General features: G+C 51.1%; 1 protein-coding gene across 1 annotated transcript in view; it reads right to left on the bottom strand.

Moving 5' to 3' along the window:
* limch1b (LIM and calponin homology domains 1b) overlaps positions 1 to 24,877 on the bottom strand; it is a 75,790-nt gene that overhangs the window by 19,621 nt on the left and 31,292 nt on the right. The window contains exons 3-10 of the mRNA XM_067247516.1: positions 22,592 to 22,661; positions 16,530 to 16,636; positions 15,048 to 15,078; positions 12,890 to 13,000; positions 11,459 to 11,657; positions 8,150 to 8,405; positions 3,167 to 3,202; positions 1,841 to 1,967 (exon numbers count right to left, since the gene is read on the bottom strand). Coding sequence (XP_067103617.1) covers positions 1,841 to 1,967; positions 3,167 to 3,202; positions 8,150 to 8,405; positions 11,459 to 11,657; positions 12,890 to 13,000; positions 15,048 to 15,078; positions 16,530 to 16,636; positions 22,592 to 22,661 — 937 coding nt within the window. The remainder of the gene's footprint in view (positions 1 to 1,840; positions 1,968 to 3,166; positions 3,203 to 8,149; positions 8,406 to 11,458; positions 11,658 to 12,889; positions 13,001 to 15,047; positions 15,079 to 16,529; positions 16,637 to 22,591; positions 22,662 to 24,877) is intronic.

Genomic DNA, 24,877 nt, shown 5'->3' with positions numbered 1-24,877 from the left:
AGAGAGAGGAGACAGGAGGACGAGAGGAGACAGGAGGAGAGAGAGAGACAGGAGGAGAGAGGAGACAAGGAGGAAGAGAGAGAGAGGAGACAGGAAGAGAGAGGAGACAGGAGGAGAGAGGAGACAGAGGAGAGAGGAGACAGGAGGAGAGAGGAGACAGGAGGAGAGAGAGGAGACAGGAAGAGAGGAGAGGAGACAGGAAGAGAGAGGAGACAGGAAGAGAGAGGAGACAGGAAGAGATAGGAGACAGGAGGAGAGGAGGAGACAGGAGGGAGAGAGAGGAGACAGGAAGAGAGAGAGGAGACAGAAAGAGAGAGAGGAGACAGGAAGAGAGAGGAGACAGGAAGAGAGAGGAGACAGGAGGAAAGAGGATGAGAGAGAGGAGACAGGAAGGAAAGAAGAGAGAATAAGAGGAGAGTGAGATGAGAGGAGAGAGAGATGAGAGGAGAGATGAGAGGAGAGAGACAGGTGTCATCTTCAGTGCAGGATAAGTGAGGAAGGACAGTGAGTGTGGTCCTGTAGTGTGGAGAGCGCGGTGGTGACCTACTTCTCCTCTACGATCTCCCTGTAGGTCTTGATACTCTTCCTCCTCTGGGAGGTGCAGCTGTTCCTGTCATGAGCTGCTCCATCATCTTCCTCTCCTCCTCCTTCTTGATCAGGTCCTGAGACACACTCCTCCTCCTGCTCTTCCACCTGGCCAGGTCCTACCAGCACCAGAACCACCCGCAGCCGTGAGGGGGGTGTTCAGAGGGTGTGTTCAGAGTGTGTGTTCAGAGTGTGTGTTCAGAGGGTGTGTTCAGAGGGTTGTGTTCAGAGGGGTGTGTTCAGAGGGTGTGTTCAGAGGGTGTGTTCTGAGTGTGTGTTTCAGAGTGCGTGTGTTCAGAGTGTGTGTTCAGAGTGTGTGTTCAGAGGGTGTGTTCAGAGTGAGTGTGTTCAGAGGGTGTGTTCAGAGTGCGTGTGTTCAGAGGGTGTGTTCAGAGTGTGTGTTCAGGAGGGTGTGTTCAGAGTGCGTGTGTTCAGAGGGTGTGTTCAGAGTGCGTGTTCAGAGGGTGTGTTCAGAGTGCGTGTGTTCAGAGTGTGTGTTCAGAGGGTGTGTTCAGAGGGTGTGTTCAGAGTGCGTGTGTTCAGAGTGTGTGTTCAGAGTGTGTGTTCAGAGGGTGTGTTCAGAGTGCGTGTTCAGAGGGTGTGTTCAGAGTGCGTGTGTTCAGAGGGTGTGTTCAGAGTGCGTGTTCAGAGGGTGTGTTCAGAGTGCGTGTGTTCAGAGTGTGTGTTCAGAGGGTGTGTTCAGAGGGTGTGTTCAGAGTGCGTGTGTTCAGAGTGTGTGTTCAGAGTGTGTGTTCAGAGTGTGTGTTCAGAGGGTGTGTTCAGAGTGTGTGTTCAGAGTGTGTGTTCAGAGGGTGTGTTCAGAGGGTGTGGTTCAGAGGGTGTGTTCAGAGTGCGTGTGTTCAGAGTGTGTGTTCAGAGTGTGTGTTCAGAGTGTGTGTTCAGAGTGTGTGTTCAGAGTGCGTGTGTTCAGAGTGCGTGTGTTCAGAGAGTGTGTGTGTGTTCAGAGTGTGTGTTCAGAGAGTGTGTGTTCAGAGTGTGTGTGTGTTCAGAGTGTGTGTGTGTTCAGAGTGTGTGTGTGTTCAGAGGGTGTGTGTTCAGAGTGTGTGTTCAGAGAGTGTGTGTTCAGAGTGTGTGTGTGTTCAGAGTGTGTGTGTGTTCAGAGTGTGTGTGTGTTCAGAGGGTGTGTGTTCAGAGTGTTGTGTTCAGAGAGTGTGGTGTTCAGAGTGTGTGTGTGTTCAGAGGGTGGTGTGGTGTTCAGAGGGTGTGTTCAGAGTGTGTGTGCAGCAGCACTCACGTCCTGCCAGTGGTCCTCGTCCTCCTTCATGTGCTGGTACTGCTGGTGGAGGAGCTGGTGGCGGGTCTGGCTGTGGGGCTGCAGCATAGCATCCTCCTCACAGCGCATGTCTATCATGCTCACGCTCCTGACGCACGCAGACACACACACACACAGACGCACGCAGACACACACACGCAGATAGATTATGTGTTAATAAGAAATGGAGAATTCATTTAGTGTTAATAAGAAATGGAGAATTCATTTAGTGTTAATAAGAAATGGAGAATTCATTTAGTGTTAATAAGAAATGGAGAATTGATCGTTGATGTCAGAGCAGCTATGCCAGACTGAATGTTAGTGGAGGAGGTGGTTCTGTGGCCTAGCAGGGTCTCCCCCCAGGACCAGCTCCATCAACACACCTGTTGTCCCTTCAGTCACAAACATCATGAAGCATGTCAGGTGAACAGCTGTTCAGGGCGTCATCACATGCAGTCTGCCTCAGAGGCAGTGTGCCACAGAGGCAGTGTGCCTCAGAGGCAGGCCTGAGGCTGCTGCTCAACACAAACCTGAGCTCATCTAACTTCAATCTACACACAGGCTTGTTCAGAGGGCTCTGTCCGGAGAGCCACACAGTGTGTGTGTGTGAGTGCCGAGCACATCTGTGTGTGTGTGAGTGTGTGTGTGTGAGAAGTTCATGCTCGTCCCCCCCCCAGGCTGGTTAGACAGGTGGGTGGTAAACAGGAAGTTGCCAGCAGGGGACGTCCTCCTGGACATGCTCTGGACCCCCCCCCCCCTCCTCAGGGCAGGGGGGGGGGCATGCAGAGGAAGAGCAGAGATCATTCTCAAGCCCTCCACCATCGCTAGGGACTGGATGGGTGTCAGCAGCATGACCGCCATCACTACTGGCAGCCCTCGTTTCCCCCCCGTTATGTAGAGTCAACACGGCCGCCATCACTACTGGCAGCCCTCGTTTCCCCCCCCCCCCTGTGATGTAGAGTCAACACGGCCGCCATCACTACTGGGAGGAGAGACACGATGGCTTCCAGCAGTGATGAGTGTCTGACGGCTGACACCCATCAAGTCTGTAGAGGTCAGAGGCTTTGTGTGAGGGAAGGAGAAGGATTTCCAGCTGGACAGGTGTGTGAGAGGTTTAGCAGTGCTGGGTCAGGCTGTGTGTGTGTGTGTGTGAGAGGAGTTTAGTAATGCTGTGTGTGTGTGAGGAGTTTAGCAGTGTTGTGTATGTGTGTGTTTTGTGAGTGAGTAGCAGTGCTGGGTTGGGCTGTGTGTGTGTGTGAGTGTGTGTGTGTGTGTAGCTGGGCCTCTGGGTAACAAAGCAGCACTTACTCTGGGTCATCTGACACACTAGATCTGAAGCTGCATCTACAGAAGCAGGTGGAGAGAAACACACACACTAATGAGCACCAGGAACACACGCACACACACACCAGCACAACACACACCAGCACAACACACACACACACACACACACAACACACTCCACATGAGAATATGACAGGATGGAACAGTGTTAAGCTGGCGGAGACATCTCTGGTGATAACTAGCGTGAATAGATGTTGCCGAGGAATGTTTTTTGAGAACATTCATGAACAACGTATAGAGACAGCTTGTCAATAATTCATGGATGACTCACAAACGATTATGTTTGTATAGGAGGAGGGGGATGTACTAGGTAAATGATGCTTTCTTCATTTTGACAGAAGGTGGCGCTCTAACCAAAACACAGTCAGTTCGGCACAAGCAGGAGCACAGCGCTAGCATTCAATCCCACTGCAGCACATGGAGACGATCACACGACACCAGCTGAAGCTGAACCATCCAGAAAAGCATGCATCTTTTATTAGCCAGTGCTAGCCCGACTTCGAAGCTGGGGGGGGTTAATCATCTCCAAGACCACAATACCCCAACTGGAGGTTTGGGTTGAGCCATCACATCGATGCAGACCTGTCTAGAGCTGGTCCTCTGGACGGGAGGGGCTGGCAGTGAGAGTGAGGCTCCTAGCCTGGCTGAGACACACGAAGGAGAAACCTTGACAAGAGAGCTCGGACTAAACCAAAACAACATACATCGTTTTTATGGGCCTGTATATTTGTCGCAAAAACAAAAGCAAAGGGCACCATTTCCTGTAAACCAGGATCATCTCTATGTCGGTGGATGAATGCACTGTTCTCATACAAGAATAAAGCCTGTGTGCATGCAGCCATGCACTGCCAGATATGAACACTTTCTGACCTCAAAACCTTCTTTAAATATTTAATAGAGCTCCCCCTGACCCCAGCCCCTGACCCCAGCCCCTGACCCTAGCCCCTGACCCTAGCCCCTGACCCCAGCCCCTGACCCCAGCCCCTAGCCCCTGACCCCAGACCAGGTTAGATCCTACTATCGAAGGGCACCATGCTGGGTCTTCAGAACATGCTGAAGACCTCTATTCTAAACACCCAGTACAGGACGGTGGCCTGTATGTGATCATGCAGTAACAGACACCAGCCGTCTCTCCTGCTCCAGAGGTGGAGGCCTCCTGCACACTGAGCCATACCACAGCCAGGACATGCTCTCATCAGTCATCAAGGCTGCATGCTCAGGGTGGCTACACTTCTCCTAGTGCATGATGGGTAGTTCCCCTCGGTAGATCTCCTAAAGAGGTCATCCAATCAGGTTGTTCAGAGGCACCGGTGTCGATGGGCGGGCTCACGTTGGTGGAAGATCCTCGTCCAACCAGGAAGGCCGTCTCTGTGGTTTGTCGCTCTCACTCAATGCCCTCCCAGTACGGCGGCTCTGATTGGTCAGAACCGATGGTAGTGGTTGCCGTGGCCGCAGGGACAGGGAGGAAGTGGGTGGGGCCGTGTTTGGGAGAGGCAAGGGCACGGCGAGCCCACATGTCATCTGGCGAAACCACGCCCCCTTCTTAGGCCCCGCCCCCACCCTCCTGATGAAACATTCTGGTTGTGTCCTGGGTGGTCACCCATGGAGATGCTGGTTGTCAGCGACGACGGGCGGTGGAGTTCCTCAGAGCAGGAGCGGGTGGGGCTACTGCTGAGGACAGCGAGCTGGTTATCACTGGTACTGGTTATCACTGGTACTGGTTATCACTGGTACTGGTATCACTGGTTATCACTGGTACTGGTTATCACTGGTGTTGGTTATCACTGGTACTGGTTATCACTGGTGCTGGTTATCAATTGTACTAGTTATCCTTATGGCTATACCAAGTACTGGTTATCCCTACTGGATATCAATTATACTTGTTCTCTCTGCTGGTTATCATTAGTGCTGGGTCTCCATACTGGCTATTCCACTGTTGGTTGTAACTGGTGAGACAGGCCCAGCGAGGCCCAGAGTGGCCCAGCGAGGCCCAGCGAGGCCCAGAGAGGGTCTGGGTCACACAGACCTCTCATTTCCTCCATCCTGAGGATGGTCACATGCCTCTCCTCTCACTCCGTCTGCATTTGTGTGTGTTGTTCCAGGGACAGGGTGTGTCAGTGTGTCTAGGTCAGTGTGGTGTGTGTGTGTGTGTGGTGTGTGAGGGCCAATAAGGTTTTGTCACACAAAGCGAGCTGTTTCCACTCTAAACTCGTTTTCAAGGCCACAAAACAAACATCTTTTTCCAAGTCTAGTTGGACCAGAGAGGAAGGCTGGGTAGAGCTACTCCACATTTTAAAATATGTGAAACTTGTACATCTCAGACATTTCCTTTTCAGCAGAAACAACTGCCAAACACAGCGAGACGTTCCAGGGACCACATACGACGACAAACTCAAGCTGAGGAACTGAAAAGACAACCAAGGCAACTAACAACCCAGGCTCTTCACAGGCCATGTCAGTTCTCCACACGCACGCACACACACACACACACACACACACGATGACCCCAGACCCCCGCCCCTCAGCAGACCCTGGCACACACACCAAGCCCCCCCACCGCTCCCCACTCAACCCCAGACAGTCCTGGTTTGGCTTTCATACGAGGAGGGAGAAGCTGTGGATCCAACAAAAGCACGGAGCTCCAGGGAGGCCTGCTCTGAGAGCGGCACCCCAGAATCACTACTGGAACCCAGATACAGAGTCTAGTCCCCAGCCCTGCAGCAGCCAGGGTCAACACAGATGGGGGGGTTGAATCCAACATGGAACCAAATACACAGAGATTAGGATCGACCAGGCCTGTCTGGAGAAGCAGGCAAAGTTCAGCATTTTAAAATCATTAGTTTAATCTGGGACTGTTGGAAGGATCATCATGGTGTGTCGTGATTGAGGGAAGGATCGTGATGCGAGAGAGAGGGCAGGGTTTTTACTGAACACTGTTAGAGAGGAAGGGTGGGAGGGAGGAAAGGTGGAAAGGCTTTTAATTTTGGTGCGATTGTACTGTTGGGGATTTGTGGGGGGTGAGGGGTGACAGAGCGGGGTGAGGGGCGGAGGGATCTGCACCTGTGCTCTGCGGTGACGCTCAGCTGCATGGCGGAGCGGGGGTCTGGGCTGGTCTGGGGCTCGCTGAACCTCCTCACGCCAGACACCCGACCAACAAGCTCTGGACGGAGCCAGACTCCCTTCATCCTCCCTCCTTCTCTCCCTCCTCCTCCCTCCTCCTCTCCTCCTCAGGTTCCTGTGGCTGGTTCTGGGGTTGGGGGGGTGGGCTTGGGTTTCTGGAGAGGAGGGAGTAGCAGGGGCTACGGGGGGTTCCTCTAAAGCAGGGCTCTCGTTTGGACTGTTACATCACACACACACACACACCCACACCCACACACACCCACCGTCACAACACTCAAAGGATGGCACATTCACACATGACCAAGGCAAGATACACAGACAACACAGTGTTATGAAGGTGATTAAGGGACGACCAAACACACATCCATGGACCATGACAGGAAGTGGAGAAAAAACAGGAAGGAGGAAAAACAAACAAAATATGATGATAATGAATGGATATCCATGGATCTGCCGATGCTGGTATGACAGGAGTGGAACTTCATGATTACACTCATTCTCGGGTGTTCAAGTTCAGATCAGGCCAATCACACACAAACACACTCACATCTATAGCCACAAACACACACGTACACAGGCAAACACACAACTAATACACACAAACGCTGAACACTGCCAAATCTGTACCAACGGTGACTCTAAGAAGCCTTCTAAGGAATATAACTTGTTTTCTTCTCTACTTGTAGTCCTCCACTGGAGGTTGCCTGCAAGGAAGAGTATTGGCTAACTCCAGTACATTTCATTCCAAACGATTTGAACATGAATAAAGAGCTATAACAAATAAAAAGACACTAATGAGTCCTAGACCGTCACACTTTCATCCCCCGCTTGTGTCTATTTCGCAGTTTCTCCTCGTTACTGGCTTTCGATTGGGCCTCGACGCCCGGCCAATGAAAACACACATCTGGTCTCGATCAGCCCCCCCTCTTCGTGTCAATACTGTACCAGAAAAACCCCTCTCCCCTCTCCCCCCTCCCCTCTCCCCCCTCCCCCCTCCCCTCTCCCCTCTCCCCTCTCCTCTCTCCTCTCCCCTCCCCCCTCTCTCCTCTCCCCTCTCCCCTCTCCTCTCTCCCCCCTCCCCTCTCCCCTCTCCCCTCTCCCCCTCCCCCCCCCCCTCTCCTCTCCTCTCCATCTCTCTCTCTCTTCTCCCCCCCCTCTCCTAGCAAGCATGTTCCACATCAGACATGCACACAACCCCAGGCATCCCCTTCATTTGGGGAATTACAGTGTGAAGGAAAATTGGCTTGTGCTAGGTGTTTTCTAAAGTGCTGTGTCAAATCTAAGCGAATGAAAACACTCCGAGATATGGAGAGAAGTAGTCCATCACTACATTCAGACAGTTGTAGGAAAGAATAACTGTTCAGAGTTTGTTTTGCCTCGATGGTAATAGCATAGAAATAGCCATTAGCGTTTAGTGGATTGATGGCGCTTTAGCTGCCATTCGTCACAGCTAATAAAAACACAAAGCTAACAAGCTACCAACGAGCGTGTCAGGAATTCTGTCTCTGCGTAAATAAACCAAATCATCAACATGTGAACTCCAGCTCTTCTGATGGATCTTCATCATGGAGCTTGTCTAGAAAGAGAAATCCACTGGCAACTAAACAGGTCATCAGATCCCTCCCTTGTTCGATCACACATGCTTTTCTCAATTAAATCATTGTTTTATTGATACATAAAACAATCAAGCCCACGGGCATGTACCTGCCATTAATCGTAGATCCTTCGCTAGATCAGAAGCGCGAGACAAATGAAGGCACGTTGAAATGAGAGACAAGATGGTCTGAAGTCAGCACCGTTTCCCCGGTGGCTTCCTCTGCTGCTCACCTGAAGGGCCTGGCGCCCCCTATAGGGGAGGTGGCGGTGCTCCAGCTCTTGCGGCCGCCCTCCTCACGGTCGGCCCTCCGCCTGCGGAGCGGTGTCGGGACATAGCCGCTCTGGTTGCTCTTGTTGGGCAGGTACTGGTTGAAGGGCATGGCGGCGCGGGGCTCGCTGACCGAGGTGCGGCGAGCCAGCATGTCGTCCTTGCGCACGTCCGGGAGCTTCCTATGGGGGGCGTCCGACTCTGAGTCACTGCCGCGGCCTGTGGTGGTGGGGGGGGGGGGGAAACCACAAGGTCAGAGCCATGACCTACAGTGCCTACTATACCTGTAAGGATCCTTGTTTTTTATCATACCGTTCTGAAGCTGTCAGACAATTTGGGTCAGTGTATGAGAGCATGAGAGAAAATAGAAAGAGAGAGAGAAAGAGAGAGACAGGGGGGAGAGAGAGAGGGAGGAAGAGAGAGACGGGGGGAGAGAGAGAGACAGGGGGAGAGAGAGAGCGGAAGAGAGAGAGAGAGCAGAAGAGAGAGAGAGAGAGCAGAAGAGAGAGAGAGAGCGGAAGAGAGAGAGAGAGAGAGAGAGAGAGAGAGAGAGAGAGAGAGAGAGAGAGAGAGAGAGAGAATGCTTGTCCTCTCCTATTCCTGTCTCTTTCACAAAGCAGCATTTATGTAAAGTGTGTATGTGTTGATCTACAGAACTACAGAACTCTTCCCCTCACAAAAGAGGGATCTCAAATGTCTCTTTTACACGGAATTAAAATCTCTCGTGTCCTCTAATTATATGTGGGTACAACTGAGTTTGAGCTGAATAGTTTTGGCAGTGCAGAGAAAGGCCATTTTCATAAGCATGGAAACCTTGGTGAACATTTTATGTGTTGAGTTCTGATTGGGCGTCCTTGTTGGACGTAACCAAGCCTTCCTGTCATTGGCTGATCCTTAGTCAGCACTTCCTGTTTTCCTATCAGCTGTGTGTGGTGACTCAAACTGGCCCAAAGTCTGTTTTATCTTTAGGTATCAGACCAGGCTGTGGAGGTGGTTGGGAACATTCCCTCTGGTGTTCAAGTTCAGACCAAAGAGAGAGAGAGACAGAGAGAGACAGAGAGAGAAAGAGAGAGAGAAACCTCTGGTGTTCAAGTTCAGATCAGGAGAATCTCATTCAAACACACACTGACGGTGTAGAAGGAGAGAGTTCCTCAGAGCTGCAGCCTCTGCCTGTCTGCCTGTCTGCCTGTCTGTCTGTCTGTCTGCCTGCCTGTCTGCCTGTCTGTCTGCCTGTCTGCCTGTCTGTCTGCCTGCCTGTCTGCCTGTCTGCCTGTCTGTCTGCCTGACTTCCATCTCCACTTGCCTCCAAACAATAACAATCCCTCAGCGCCGCTGAAACACACATTTGGTGACGAGCGTTGTAACCTTTTACGAGCCTCCATAACAAGTTAAGATGCCTCCATAACAAGTTAAGATGCCTCCATAACAAGTTAAGATGTCACGATGAAGCATAGTGCAGCAATCAGCAGCTCTCTATGGTCAACTTGTGGCCACGGTGGCATTATTAAAAAAAACATTAAAAAAATATTTTTCTGCCATTTTTGTCTTGTTTATGGGATATAAATATTCTTCCCAGCCGTTTAAACAGCTTTAAACGTTTTAACAGTTTCCATGTCGGCCTCCAACATTCAACCTTCATCATGGCTTCAAACATAACATGCTTTCATCAGGAACTGTCCCTGGTGGTTGTCGTGGAGTGTTTCAGGTCTTCAGCGAGGCAGCGAGCTCCACTGGGTGAGCCAGTCTGTTCTCCCTGAGGCTGCACGGGACTCAATACCAGAGGCAGCATGAGGACAGCATCTAGTTCCCTAATGACAGATGGAGAAACACGCACTGTGTTTCTGTGTGTGTGTGGGTGTGTGTGTGTGAGTGTGAGAGAGAGAGTGAGAGTGAGTGAGAGATTGTGTGTGTGTGGTCATTTCAGGGCTGTGGTCACGGCTCACTTGTGGCTCACTGCTGACCAGTCAGGCTCTTTAACGGCCCTTGACGGCCAATCAGAAGGCTTTACCGTTGGCCTTACGAGAGCTTCTTTTGGCATTGTTAGCCTCGCTGGAAAACAAATAAATGCTATTTGTGTTTTCCCTTCGGTGGGTTTGCTGGAGAGCGTGTGTTGTGGTGACGATGACAGACGAGACGTCTCTGCTCTCACAGGACTGCTCCTGACCAGCCTGACCTGCTGCTCTCACAGGAGCAACCAGCCTGACCTGCTGCTCTCACAGGGCTGCTCCTGACCAGCCTGACCTGCTGCTCTCACAGGACTGCTCCTGACCAGCCTGACCTGCTGCAGGGCACAGGAGCGTTTCAGCTACCTCATACAGCCCAGCGCAGTCACACAGCTAGCTGAGAGAGGAGAGGGAGGAGAGAGAGGAGAAGGAGGAGAGAGAGGAGAGAGGAGAGAGAGGAGAGAGAGAAGAGAGAGAAGAGAGAGAAGAGGGAGGAGAGAGAGGAGAAGGAGGAGAGAGAGGAGAGAGGAGAGAGAGGAGAGAGAGAAGAGAGAGAAGAGAGAGAAGAGAGAGAAGAGGGAGGAGAGAGAGGAGAGGGGGGAGAGAGAGGAGGGAGACTCTTCTGATTAGTGTGTGTGTGCACGTTCACTAAACACCTTGGCATTAGCGTAGATCAAATTCCCTTTCCAGTTCCGAACAGAACACTCACTAGTCTCGTCCTTTCAGCTGCTGCTGTGTTGATCAACATCACAGACTCACACAGAGGGCCGAGCAATACTCTCCTGAACACTGAGTAACCATCCATCACCCCCCCACCCACACGCGCACACGCACACACACACACGCACGCACACGCACACACACACACACGCACACACGCACACACGTCAATCCAGCTCATCTCCTTTCCATCCCGTCACCTGCTCTGACTGGAAGTGCTCCGTGTCCCCTGAACACACACACCTTCACTCAACACAAGTCCCTTTTAAGGGTGCCTTCAAAAGGCTTGTAACCCATGGTAACGGGCTGAAACAGTCGAGAGGAGCAACACAGACCGTTCTTTGTCCAGATGTCAGAGACGGCGCTGCCAGATGATGTCATCGATGTGGGACACGATGGTCGTCAACACCGCCCATCTGATCCCACCAAGATCTGACTACAGACTCAACTGACCTGATCAAAACTGACCTGATTAAAAAATCTGACCAGATGAAAAACGGACCTGAGACAACAGCAAATCCTTTCCACCATTCCACCTTTTTCTTCTACAGAGCAAATTGTCAGTTCGAACCAAACAAAACCTTTCAGTGGAAGGAGGGCGTGTCCTACCATCGCTGCTCCCGCGGGCGACCAGGGCGTCCGGCGAGGGGGTGTGTGGGGAGCGAGAGCCCAGCGAGTCCAGGCTGTCGAAGGAGTCGTCGCGGGCGTGGCGCGGCGGGGAGAGAGAGTCGCTCCGCTCAGAGTCCCAGCAGTCCACGTAGCCACTGTCCCTCACACTGCAGCGGGGGCTCTCCAGTTCCTCCCCCTCCTGGGGGGGGGACCATACACACCCCACACACACACCATACACACACACCATACACACACACCATACACACACACCATACACACAACACACACAGACATGGTACACAACAATTAAAATATCTCACCGTTAACCTCATACAATCCTCCAGGGTAGAAGAGCTGAACACACCTGGTCACTACCTCTCTCTCGCTCTACCTCTCTCTTATATCCAGGTGTGGCTCTACCTCTCTCGCCCTCAGGGCTCCAGTACTGGTTCCAGGGCTGCTGGAAGGCTTTTCCTGTCTGCCAGAGGAGCTTCCTGCTCCCGCCCTCCCCTCTCTCTCCCAACACACTTTCCACACTTTCTCTCCCTCGTTTGGTGACACTGTTCCTGATTTGTCTCTCTGTGTCTCTCTCTGTGTCTCTCTCTGTGTCTCTCTCTGTGTCTCTCTCTGTGTCTCTCTCTGTGTCTCTCTCTGTGTCTCTCTCTGTGTCTCTCTCTGTGTCACTCTGTGTCTCTCTCTCTCTGTCTGTGTCTAAGTGTCCAGTGTGGTTGATCAGGTGGGGGGACGTGACTGTGTCCAGGGGACCCGGGGACATCTGGAGAAACACTCTGGACTCTTTTAATGGAGGAGCACAGAGGGAAGTCACGTTGTGGAGACGGAATAAATCGCAGAGCAGTGATATCATGCTCTGAGTGGCTGTCGTGTGTGTGTGAGAGTGTGTGTGTGTGTGTGTGAGAGAGTGTGTGTGTGTGGGAGAGTGTGTGTGAGTATGTTGTGTATGGTGTGTGTGTATGGGGTGTGTGAGTGTGTGATGGGAGGAGATCCCTGCTAACCCTAAGTCTGATAAAGCCCTCAGTCTAGTTCAGACACGGTCTGGCTTGGAGGCCTGAGATCATCCCTGGACATTGGAGGGAAGGGGGGAGGGGGTGGAGAGTGACAGAGAGAGAGAGATAGACAGCCCTGCAGTGCCTTCCAAAGATGACTCCATGAAGGAGTGAGAGAGTGTGTGTGTGTGTGTGTGAGAGTGTGTGTGTGTGAGTGAGTGAGTGAGTGAGAGAGAGAAAGAGAGAGAGAGAGAGGGGGGGGGGAGGATGGATGGAAAGAGGGAGGGACGTTAAACCCTTCCCAAAAGGACATGACATCACAGTGTCCCAACATTTATGTGTGTGTGTGTGTGTGTGTTGCCCCTGTCTTCTATGAGGAAGTAATTCAGAGGTGCTAAGAGTCAGGGTGTGTGTCTGTGTGTACCTTTCGCATGTGTGACAGCAGGCCCTCAAACTCCTTCAGCTCCAGGGTGGGCCCACTGTAGGAGATGCAGCTGTTGGCGGCCCGGCCCAGCCAGTAGAGGGTGATCAGAACCTGGCAACCCAGAAACAACCAGTAGAGGGTGATCAGAACCTGGCAATCCTGACAACGCTAAACCTGCTACTAGCAACAACGTTTCTCACAAAACCCTCTCCATCTGCTTTCTGCAGGACAGACTTGGTGATGCTGTGTAAATACCCCATTATGCCTAACTATCGATGATTCAGGTGGAATACAAAACAGAATATTCATATAAGGCTGTAGTGTTGGTTTAGCTAATCTTGATCTTTTCCTATGGCTAGCATCCATCCAGATCTTTCCGTACAAACAAGACAAGACTGGGCTTTCATCCTGGCCTTCATATGGCTCCAAACCAGCACACTGCCGCTACACAACAGTAGCAGCCATCTGTACTGCTACTGAAGGAACATTCCTGCTGCTTGGTTTGCTGTGCTAGCAGGTTAGCCCGGCGCTAATCTATCATTCCAGTATCACCCTATATCAATCCTTCCACCTAGCGTGCTGTGTGGACTCATAGAAAGTAGTATGGGGAGGGAGAGAGAGAGGGAGAGAGGGAGGGAGACCAGAGACTGGGGGGGAGAGAAAAGGAGAGAGGGAGGGAGTACAGAGAGAAGGAGAGAGAGATCTCCTCCCCAGGCCGGGATGCTGTGAGGAGTCAGCATTTCTCCTCCAGACGTGTGGAGAGCAGAACCCTGCAGAACGCTGCAGAACCCTGCAGAACGCTGCAGAACGCTGCAGAACCCTGCAGAACGCTGCAGGCTGTTCAGCAGCACAGATAAACACCTCGACTCTGGGCCCTTTCCACAGCCACTGAGCGGTGCAGGTTGACCGTCGTACGATGAGGAAAGGGCTGAGCTGTGTTTTACAGAGTTGGGCAGGGATCTTATAATCTGACAAATTGCTAAATGTATATGCTACATTGACAGAATGTGTTTCTCATTAAAACAACCAAATTGATCTGATTGGAGGGGGCCATATTGAGACTGTGGCACGCATTTAGGAAAGATTTGGACTTGTGTCAAAAGTCCTCTGTTTGCATTCTCAGTTTACGTGACAGGAAAACTATTGCAGGAATGCAATAGAGGTTGCCAGGTTGAAAAGCATCCAACCTGGCAACCCTCACTGCACTAGGCAACAACAAACAACCTTGAGACAACAGGGGAGAGACTAGATCCTCAGACGCAAGCCGACGACATGTTAAACACCTGCCTGTCTCCAGGAGCTGTCTGATCTGTAACGACCTGTCAGATGAGCTGCATCCGGCCAACACAATCACCTCTGTGTGTGTGAGGTGCACAGTCATAGTCACACACACACTTTCTGACCTAGCAGTAGCACCAAGCTGAAACTCAAAATTATATTTAGTCCAAGCAGGATTCACACACACACACACACACACACACACACACATACCGACTGCTTCTAGTTCACTCCTAAATCCATCTCCACGTTTCCCCAGTCCTCGCGTAACTCCTTCCACTCACGCACGTCCGAGCAGCTCACAAACCCTCCCGAGTCCACACAAACACACGCCTGCCTCCCCAGCCCAGGCAGGAACACACTCCCCCCTTTCTGCAGCAGCAGGCTGACGGAGAGGCTCTGGAGGGTGGAGAGGGTGTAGCTGGAGGCTCTGGAGGGTGTAGCTGGATCCACACAGAGCCAGGAGAGACGCTAGCCCTGCTTACACTGTAGACAGACTGGGGCAGCATGACAGCAGCACCAAGCCTGCTGCTCTTAGTAGCAGAGAGAGAGGGGAGGAGGGAGGGAGAGGAGGAGGGAGGGAGGGAGAGGTAGGACAGGAGCGAGGGACAGGATGGAGAAAGCTGACTGGGGTTGAGGTAAAGAAAGAAACATGGCACCTGTTCTTTATAGAGAGAGAGAAAGAGAGAGTGAGAGTGAGGGAGAGAGAGATGCCTCTATCTCAGAGAAAGGCAGAGAAAGGGAGAGAGAACCCCAATGATAGGGGTTCTCACACGCCAGTCAGACTGAAGCTGACACACAGAAACACACCAAAACTAAAAGGTGTTTTTAGACGACACAAAGTAACAGACAGGTTGGTATCTGAGGGGGGGTTACTTACATTCTTCAGCTTCCTGGTGCTGTCTGCGATCCTGAGGGAGACAGGAAACACAGCTCAGTCACGTGAACCCTAACAAACAGCGCTGGTGAGCAGCCTCTCTGAGGGCTGCTCGCAACTATGCGCGCGCACACACACACACACACACACAGAGTTGAGGAATGACACACCCACAGATGAAGCTGTTGAAATACCCATCGAGGATGAGAGGACAGATGGGTGGAGATATAGAGAAAGAGAGAGAAGAAGAGAGAGAGATGAGCCTCAAGGAGAGAGAGAGAGAGAGATGAGCCTCAAGGAGAGAGAGAGATGAGCCTCAAGGAGAGAGAGAGAGAGATGAGCCTCAAGGAGAGAGAGAGAGAGAGAGAGAGAGAGAGAGAGAGAGATGAGCCTCAAGGAGAGAGAGAGAGAGAGAGATGAGCCTCAAGGAGAGAGAGAGAGAGATGAGCCTCAAGGAGAGAGAGAGAGAGAGAGAGAGAGAGAGAGAGAGAGAGAGAGAGAGAGAGAGAGAGAGAGAGAGAGAGAGAGAAGGTCTGGGAGTATGACTGGCAGTCTCTCCCCCACCTATCTATCTTCTGCTACCCTCAGGGACTGAAGACCAGTACAGCAAGTCCCTGTGTTGTCTCTCCTCTCCTCTCTCTCAGCTGAACAGTGACACAGGCAGTCTGGCAGGTCATGCTAGTCTATGTAACCGTGTGGTAACCCTTCCAGAGAATCTGAAGCAGATTCCACAAGGCATTAGATCACCTTGACTCTCCACCTCTCTTGACAAGACTTTCTGCTGAAGTGTCACTCGTCAAGGTAAAGGATCTGTTTGAATAAACAGGAGGGCATATTTCAAGTGTTAGCTCAAGTTTTAGATGTGAGTCTGAGCGACAAGGAGAGGAGGAGAGAGGAGGGGAGGAGAGAGGAGGGGAGAGAGGAGAATTGGAGAGGGCTGTCAGGTACAGACCAGGGGTTACTACAACCCTGACTCAGGAGCCTCCACCCCTCCATCACACACACACACACACACACATACACACACACACACACACACACACACACGTACACACACGTGTACACACACATGTAGACACACGTACACATGTGTAAACACACACACACCTGACAGAACCAGCCAAACCAGCAGTGAGACAGTTAGGATGAGTATCGGTTATATCACAGCTGAAGACCCGCCTCTCTTCCCCGGCCCCCAGTGATTGACAGCCCGCTGACGGACTGCCATGAGGCCCGTCGACGTGCCAACAACTGGTTACTGGGCAACAACGAGGCAGTGATCATGGTAGTGATGGTGTGCTGTTTATACAGTGACAACAGATAGCGTTGTGTTCCTGAACAAACAGAGAAGTCCTTTGTTGTGACACTGAGCTGTAGTAATGACACAAGGTGGCACAAGTAGATCCACAGATAGAGAGACGATGACAGACATACACACACACACACACACAGTCACACACACACACACACACGGTGGTGTCTTACTTGGCGTTGGGGCGTGTGGACGTGTCCTGCAGGTCTCCTGGATCAAACAGCTGAGAGCCCTTCAGCCCCAGCTCCTCACAGCCTCGCAGGAACACACTCAGGTTGTCCTGCAACACACACACACACACACACACGCTTTATGATCAGGTAAACATCTCACCATCAATACACAGAAAATAACACATTCGTGTTGATGAAGTGGAAACCATGAGCAACAGTCTTGCTAACACACACACACCTTTTAAAAACACTCTCAGAGAAAACCCAGCAGTGAAACCAGACCAGAGTTTAGACGTTTAAGCTTTTTCAGTCCAACAATGAAGAACTCTCACTCTCTGTATCTCTCTCGACGGATCTCCTCTCAAATATCTCCTCTTAACGTCTCAGGTTTAATCTCTCCGATCATCCTCCGTCGCCTCTCTTCTCCCTCTCTTCCAGTCTCTACACTTCTCTCCCTCTTTCACTCAGCTATGACAATCCTTCTATATCTCCACCTGTTCCTCTCACACACACACACTGACCTGGCCAGGTGTCTTATGGTCCTTTGTTCAGCGGGTGCAACCTGACTCTACCTCCGCTTCCGTCTCCCTCTCCTCTCCGGTTCCCAGGTTCCCTTTCTCTCCCTTTCACTCTCTTTCTGTCTGTCTCTCTCTCGTGCTTTCACTCTCTCTTCCTCTCTCTCTGTCTCTCCCCCAGCAGACTGAGTCTCTCCCCACTGTTCAGCCTCAGAGAGACTCAGCCAGGGCAACACAGTTTCCTTCCTGCTCCCTCCCTCCCTCACACACACACACACACACACACACACACACGCATTATGCATAGAGAGAGAGATTATGAGACTCTACATGTACACCCTCACTGTGCGCACGCACACGTACACACACACACACACACACACACACACTTTCTCACGTTCCCAGCCTCTCCTGTGCTGCCCCTCCAGCCCTCCCTGTCTTCCTGTCTGGAAGAAGGCCATCGACTACCCCAGAGAGGAGACCCCACCCAACACTCACACAGCCAACATACACACACACACACACACACACACACACACACATACACACAGCCAACACTCACACACAAACATCAAACAAATACACCCAAAATTCAAACACAAAACACACACCTCCCTCTTTGAGAGCAACCAACAACAGATGCAAAGTTGGTCACACATTCTGTACACATGTTACTGCAAAATGGCTGCCTCAACTCTCAACTCTCTATTCCAGAGCTTTTCCACTTAGCGGCTCACTCGCATAGGTCAAATATTAAGAGGTAACCTGTAACTACCATGGCCAGGCCAGGTCTAGAACTCCCGGTGAAGTTAGAAACTTGACTTTTAACAACCAGAACAGGTTGCTCACCCTTGGCTATTGTTCTCTTAACCCTACACTCAGATTGTGCGGCTTCTCGCTTTTTTTCCTCGACCGATGACAGGTCGCCCTCACAGAGATCTGTCCCGTTTCCAGATTTTTGTTAGAAACTGAGAAAGACATGTTACATTACACTATCCATAGGGAACAAATATGACAGAGCAATTATTTATGCGAGTTAACATTAAAGACTAGCAAGCAAGCTGATAGATAATTGAGAACATTATAATTTGGCTAAAATTGTTAGCAAGCTAGCCTAGCTAACGTTACTGCTCAAACTCAGATGGCTAGCACTAGCCTAGCTACTGTAGCCACTTTCACTGTGAGTCAGATAAACCTTACCTTCGTAATTGTCGATATAGATCAAAACTTACAATTTGAACCCCTTTTCCGTCTTGCTTGAAGGGCAGCAACATAGACTTCTATGTACATCGTTGATTGCCATTTTGGGAAGGCAACCCGAAGTACTCATACAAAATAGCATTTTGTGTTTTAGAATAAGTTAACATAACTGCTCGCTACCGGAAGTTGTTGACCTGGGTTATGAAGCAATATCCAAAAGTGATGTGTGCATAGTGAATTGAAGTGGGCGTATGCAAGTTAAGGCAGAAATGTCAGTTGGTCTTGTCAACGTGCCAAGCGTAACTATTGGCGTTTCGGTCATGATGAATTAAAGGCAAAATGTCATTTAAATTTGTAAGAATTTTAACAATCATTTACCAACAGTTAATATAAATACTTTGGTTTGGCGCCCCACCTATAGTACCCTAGCGGACCACTAGTAGGACGCGCGGCCCACAGGATGGGAATTGCTGCTCTATTCATACGTTTCTATGTAATTATGCTAGAAAAAGACTGGACATTCTTTGATGACATTCAATTCCTGCTGCAGTCTCAATTCACTGGTAACCAACAGAGCCCTCCTCCCTACACATGAATATACTAGTTCTGACCATCATTACTGCATTCTTTCTAGTTTTTGTTGACATTCTTGCTGGGTGGTGCCAGTTGTGACCAGATTTGAGTTTACGTGTCTAAAGGGGCATGTTAAGTGTGAGGATGTTTGTGTGTGAGGATGGCCACACGAGCACGTTCCTCACACACACACACACACACACGCGCACACACACGCACGCACACACACACACACACACAGCTATGGTCAGCCTGTTGAAACAATAACAAAGACCTGGTTGCCAACAAATTCCAACGTTCCTAAGAAAATATTTCCCCTGAATATTTCCTCTTCAAAACACCGCAAGAGAAAGGCATTTAAACTTTGTCCGTCCTTTGAAATTACACATTTTTAGATTGTGCTGCCGGAATCGATGTCTCTCTGGACGGGGAACTGAAGTGTCCGCAGGAATGCATCAAGGCAGCTGTCACACCCAGAACCTGAGACCGGCCAAGGCAGCTGGTCAGAGAAACCAACCCAGAGAGACCAGCTCAGAGAGACCAGCCCAGAGAGACCAGCTCAGAGAGATCAGCCCAGAGAGACCAGCCCAGAGAGACCAGCCCAGAGAGACCAGCTCAGAGAGATCAGCCCAGAGAGACCAGCCCAGAGAGACCAGCCCAGAGAGACCAGCTCAGAGAGACCAGCCCAGAGAGATCAGCCCAGAGAGACCAGCCCAGAGAGACCAGCTCAGAGAGACCAGCTCAGAGAGACCAGCCCAGAGAGACCAACCCACAGAGACCAGCTCAGAGAGACCAGCCCAGAGAGACCAGCTCAGAGAGACCAGCTCAGAGAGACCAGCCCAGAGAGACCAGCCCAGAGAGACCAGACCAGAGATCTAACCATGCAGCTGTAGGCCTGTGTGGTGCTCTGGAATCTACTAAACCATCATGCTAACAGAGTTCGCACAGGAGGCCCTGGTAAAGCCCTTCTGTTATAATCCACTCTTGATCCTGACCCAACACGTCAACAAGCAGAACATGGAGAACGCAGAACGAGTCCACAACCTGTTCCACACAGAGAACGCAGTACAACTCTACAACCTGTTCCACACGGAAGCGCCCTGAAGCAGAACACCCCAGAATCTGTAACATTCCTCCCCAAGTCTTGATCCGTATCCTCTGTGATTACTCAGAGCTCCCCTGGGCCTCCTTCCCCAGTTAGCCACAAACAGGAACAGGAAGGGGAGTGGGCTGTGTTTTATTACGATGGACCAGATAACAGCAGGCTCCTTGTTTATACGTTTCTCACCTCTGTGGTCAGAGAGAGAGGAGGCCTGCAAGAGAGCCAGCTGGATGGGGGTTTGGAGCGCAGCGTGGCTGCAGTTGTTGTTGCTGTTGTTGCAGTGTGGACAACTGCACTCTAGCCCATGTGAGCACAACAGGATGTGGTTTCTTTGTTGCGCTCAAATCAGTAAATCAGTACAGCGGGCCTTTCTTTGTCGTAAAATAAAAGATTGGTCAAAGGAGGTGATGTGGGGGCACCTAGCTCACTGGGTGAGTGTGCGTACCGTGCAGGCGGAGGCCTCACTGCAGCGGCCTGGGCCGTAGCAGCGTGCCTTCCCCTCTCTCTCTCCAGGTCACACCACTTCAAAAAAGGTCCAATAAAGCATGAAAAAGGCCCCAAAACTATCTTTACAGGAGGCGATCTGACTACTGGGAGGAACCTTAACTGGGGCTGAGTCTCTGGTTACTGCTTCAGACGGTTGTGTGGAGGTGTCAGGGGGTTGACTGGCTCGTTCACACATCAAACACGCCGATAATCCGCCTCCTCTTTTCCTTCCTCTCAGCTACCATCTGACAGACAGCTAGCCACGGCTGAGGGACCACTGAGAACTCCTGTAAGCCTTTAATAGACTGGTTCGACCCACTCCAGATTAACTGTTCCCTTGTGTCATTTAAACAGAATTCATTAGGCAGCCGATACTTGTAACGAAGAAACTGGCAAAGGCCGCAGCAAAGGCCGCAGCCATGTAAACAGTGGGGTTTCCCAAACACCTGACTAGATGTTGGGGAGGGGGGGCAGAGCCAGATGAACGAGAACTTTTTCAACGTTTAGTGTGATGGCGAAACACAGTAGAAACATTAGTGAGATTGATTGAGGCGCTGCCTTTTAGCCTTCAAGAGTGTAATAAGATAATTCCTTGTTATTCTAGCGGGGGACTGCAGGAGGGATATGGGCGTCCATAGCACGGCTGGGTAATCAGCCGTGGCTTGTTAAAAGCCAGAGAAGGAAGGTTGGCAGCGATTAGAGACGCAGTCGCTAGATAAGAGGAGAGAGAGCAGCCAAACCAAACTTCCTCCAAAACAGCTCCACTCCACCCTATTCTTTTACATTTGGCCCCAGAACCCATCCATCTAAACTCTCTTAATTTATGCCCTTTCTCTGCTTTTGTTGGCTCTTTTACAGCTGTAAACCTCTTTTTCTTTCTCTTCTTTCTTCTTTTTGTCACCCTCTCATCCAGACTCCCTCCAGTTCTCTCTTCTTCCTTTCTCAGTCCCTCTGTCCTTACACATGATCTAAATGGTACCAACCACATCACCATCATCTCTGTACCTCCCTTCCTCAACCTCCCAAAGCAGGCAGAAAGGAGGAGGGCAGGGAGGAGGAAGGAGGGGGCAGGGAGGGGGGCAGGGAGCAGAGAGAAGGATTCCTCAGGGGTCAAGCAGATGACAAGCAAACAGAGATGATGTCATGGGATACGAGGAGTGGGTGTCCAAACACGCCCTATCAGAGGGCACCGCGGGGGTTTCGAGGAGCAGAGCGAGGCCAGGAGGAGGGGAAGGAAGAGACCTCCACCTCCAGGAGTGTCAGGAGGCTCCGTCTGGAGGTCCAGACAGGCCGCGTGGGCTCTTCATCCACACCGAGCTCTCTGTTCCCACGAGGGGCACAGCGCTGGCCCACAGTGGACCTGCTGTACGGATCCAGAGAATGAGCCAAGATCAGGGGGCTGTGGCCATCTCCCAGTCCTGCTCGTCACTCCCAGTCCTGCTCTGATGAGCAGCCGTGCTCTGATGAGCAGGACTGGATGAAGGGTTTAGGGCGCATAATCACACTTTCACCTTAATGGCGTGAATCTGAAGACTTGAAAATGTGTATAAGGAGATGTAAAAATGAAGCTAGATTTTGATGATAATGATGATTCGTGTCCATGTGTTTTGCATAAACACATGGTAACACAATTTGGTTCTGATTTCATTTTGAAATGATCCACTCCAGTTGATTAGCCAATGAGTGCTCAACTCCGTGTCATGCATGCGTGCATGTAATCAAAATGGTTTCCCTGAAACTGACAGAAATAATCTCTCTCTCTCCCTCGCACACGCACGCACGCACGCACGCACACACACACACACGCACACACACACAGCTGCTAATGACTAACACTTTTTCCTTTCTCCAGATGTTAATCAAACACCACTTGACTGTTCTTGTGGGCACGAGAGAGCATAATATGCTGCACACATGAATCAACTGTTCAGCATAGCAGACAGACAGAGAGGAGAGGGTGGCTTATGGACAGGCACAAGCAGATGTGGAGTGGGCGGATGGAGAGATGGAGAAATAGAGATGGAGGTGAAAGGGGAACTCACTGCGACAGCCATGGTAGTGGGAGGGTAGAGGGACAGAGAGATGAAGGAATGGAGAGATGAAGAGATGGAGAGACAGAGGGATGGAGAGACAGAGGGATGGAGAGATGGAAGGATGGACCCAGAGGTTAAAAGAGAGGAACTCACCACGCCAGCGATGGGAGTAGGGAGTCTGTTGATCTTCTTCACCAAGCCAGGTTTGACGGAACTCAACAACCTGCGAGAGAAAGAGAGCGAGTGATAGAGAGGCAGAGCAAAAGAAAAAGAGAGTTTAACTTAGCATAACTTATCATATAATCACTCAATATTAAAACACACACACTTACTGACCACATAGAACCAGTGGGAACCACATACAACACAGATTCCTTAAAGCCACATGCCTAAATTCTTAAAGAAGATAACTGACCCGTCCATATCTTACAACTGCAGCCAGTCAGATCCCTTGTATACACAGACAACAGCTGCTAGATCCCACTAACACCCTTCCCCAAAGATCCAGTTTGGCCCTCTCAGACCAGCCAGCACACAGGGCTTAGGGTGAGTCTCTGATGGGAGCAAGAGGCTGGAGAGAGAGGCTGGAGAGAGAAGCTGGAGAGAGGCTGGAGAGAGGCTGGAGAGAGAGACTGGAGAGAGAGGCTGGAGAGAGAGGCTGGAGAGAGAGACTGGAGAGAGAAGCTGGAGAGAGGCTGGAGAGAGAGGCTGGAGAGAGAGGCTGGAGAGAGAGGCTGGAGAGAGAGGCTGAGAGAGAGGCTGGAGAGAGAGGCTGGAGAGAGAGGCTGGAAAGAGAGGCTGGAGAGAGAGGCTGGAAAGAGAGGCTGGAGAGAGAGGCTGGAGAGAGAGGCTGGAGAGAGAGGCTGGAGAGAGAGGCTGAGAGAGAGGCTGGAGAGAGAGGCTGGAGAGAGAGGCTGGAGAGAGAGGCTGGAGAGAGAGGCTGGAGAGAGAGGCTGGAGAGAGAGACTGGAGAGAGAGGCTGGAGAGAGAGGCTGGAGAGAGAGGCTGGAGAGAGGCTGGAGAGAGAGGCTGGAGAGAGAGGCTGGAGAGAGAGGCTGAGAGAGAGAGGCTGAGAGAGAGGCTGGAGAGAGAGGCTGGAGAGAGAGGCTGGAGAGAGAGGCTGGAAAGAGAGGCTGGAGAGAGAGGCTGGAGAGAGAGGCTGGAGAGAGAGGCTGGAGAGAGAGGCTGGAGAGAGAAGCTGGAGAGAGGCTGGAGAGAGAGGCTGGAGAGAGAGGCTGGAGAGAGAGGCTGAGAGAGAGGCTGGAGAGAGAGGCTGGAGAGAGAGGCTGGAGAGAGAGGCTGGAAAGAGAGGCTGGAGAGAGAGGCTGGAGAGAGAGGCTGGAGAGAGGCACAGCTCTGTAGACAGAGCCACACAGCTGCCCCTGGGGAAGCTCCAGGAAGCAGGCAAACCAAACATCTGGACATCTGTCCATCCGCTGCATCTCTCCAGCTCCAGCAGCTGGGATGGAAGGAATCTAAAGAGAGAGACGGGGGAGGTACCAGGACGCACCTGCTTTGCCTCATTCTGAGAGCCCAGCAGGAAACTGTCACACAGGAAGTGGGTGTGACTGGCTGGTATAAGTCTACCATGACATTGATCACTAGACATTACAAAACATGAATTCAAAAAGACACAGCGCATTCGCCAGGAATCCTTTTTGACACCTCAAAATTTCCCTCATATATGGCCATCTGTCTCAGTCTTGTGACATCATCGCTATTCTCAGTCTTGTGACATCATCGCTATTCTCAGTCTTGTGACATCATCGCTATTCTCAGTCTTGTGACATCATCGCTAACTCCGTCCATAATGTATCTTTTTTATGGAAAACTTTTTTTCAACCTTTCAAAACTTTTTTTTCCTAAACTGTTTTTTCCACACACAACACAAACAAGTTTTGATTTTTTTCTACGTAAAACTCTTTTTCCCATTTTTTGGGAAACTAAAAAGTTACGTAAAAAATTTCTGTCCCCTTACGCACACGCACACACACACACACACACACCACCCTCTCCCCTGTCGTATCCTCCCATGCTCACATCCTGCTTGAAGGGCAACCTCACAAGGGTACAGGACACTAGCACACTTCCTGTCTGGCTGTCTAGCGCTTCTTACGAGTCTCTCGAGCCAGGACACACTCACTACGACACTCCATACTTCCTCCACTACACCCTTCAGGTGCAAGGTTTGGGTGTATGTGTGCAGGGTTTGTCACACACCAATGTGTGTTATCTGATCTAAGACCTGTTATTGAGGTTCCACCTGAGGAATGTTACAGAAGAGGCCCGGTTCTCTGTTCCCCTCACGTGACAGAACCCAGATAACTATCTGAGGAGCAAGGACGTGCTGCGAAGGCCGGGACCACGAGGCGATCGTGCGTGTGAGAGGAGATGGATGATGAGCGTAGAGGATTAGGGGGGGTGGAGAGGCCCTGGTTG

The sequence above is a fragment of the Osmerus mordax genome, chromosome 12, assembly GCF_038355195.1.
Source record: "Osmerus mordax isolate fOsmMor3 chromosome 12, fOsmMor3.pri, whole genome shotgun sequence".
NCBI classification, from domain to species: Eukaryota; Metazoa; Chordata; class Actinopteri; order Osmeriformes; family Osmeridae; genus Osmerus; species Osmerus mordax.
The sequence above is the reverse complement of the archived record's forward strand: the minus strand, read 5'-3'. Positions and strand labels throughout refer to the sequence as shown.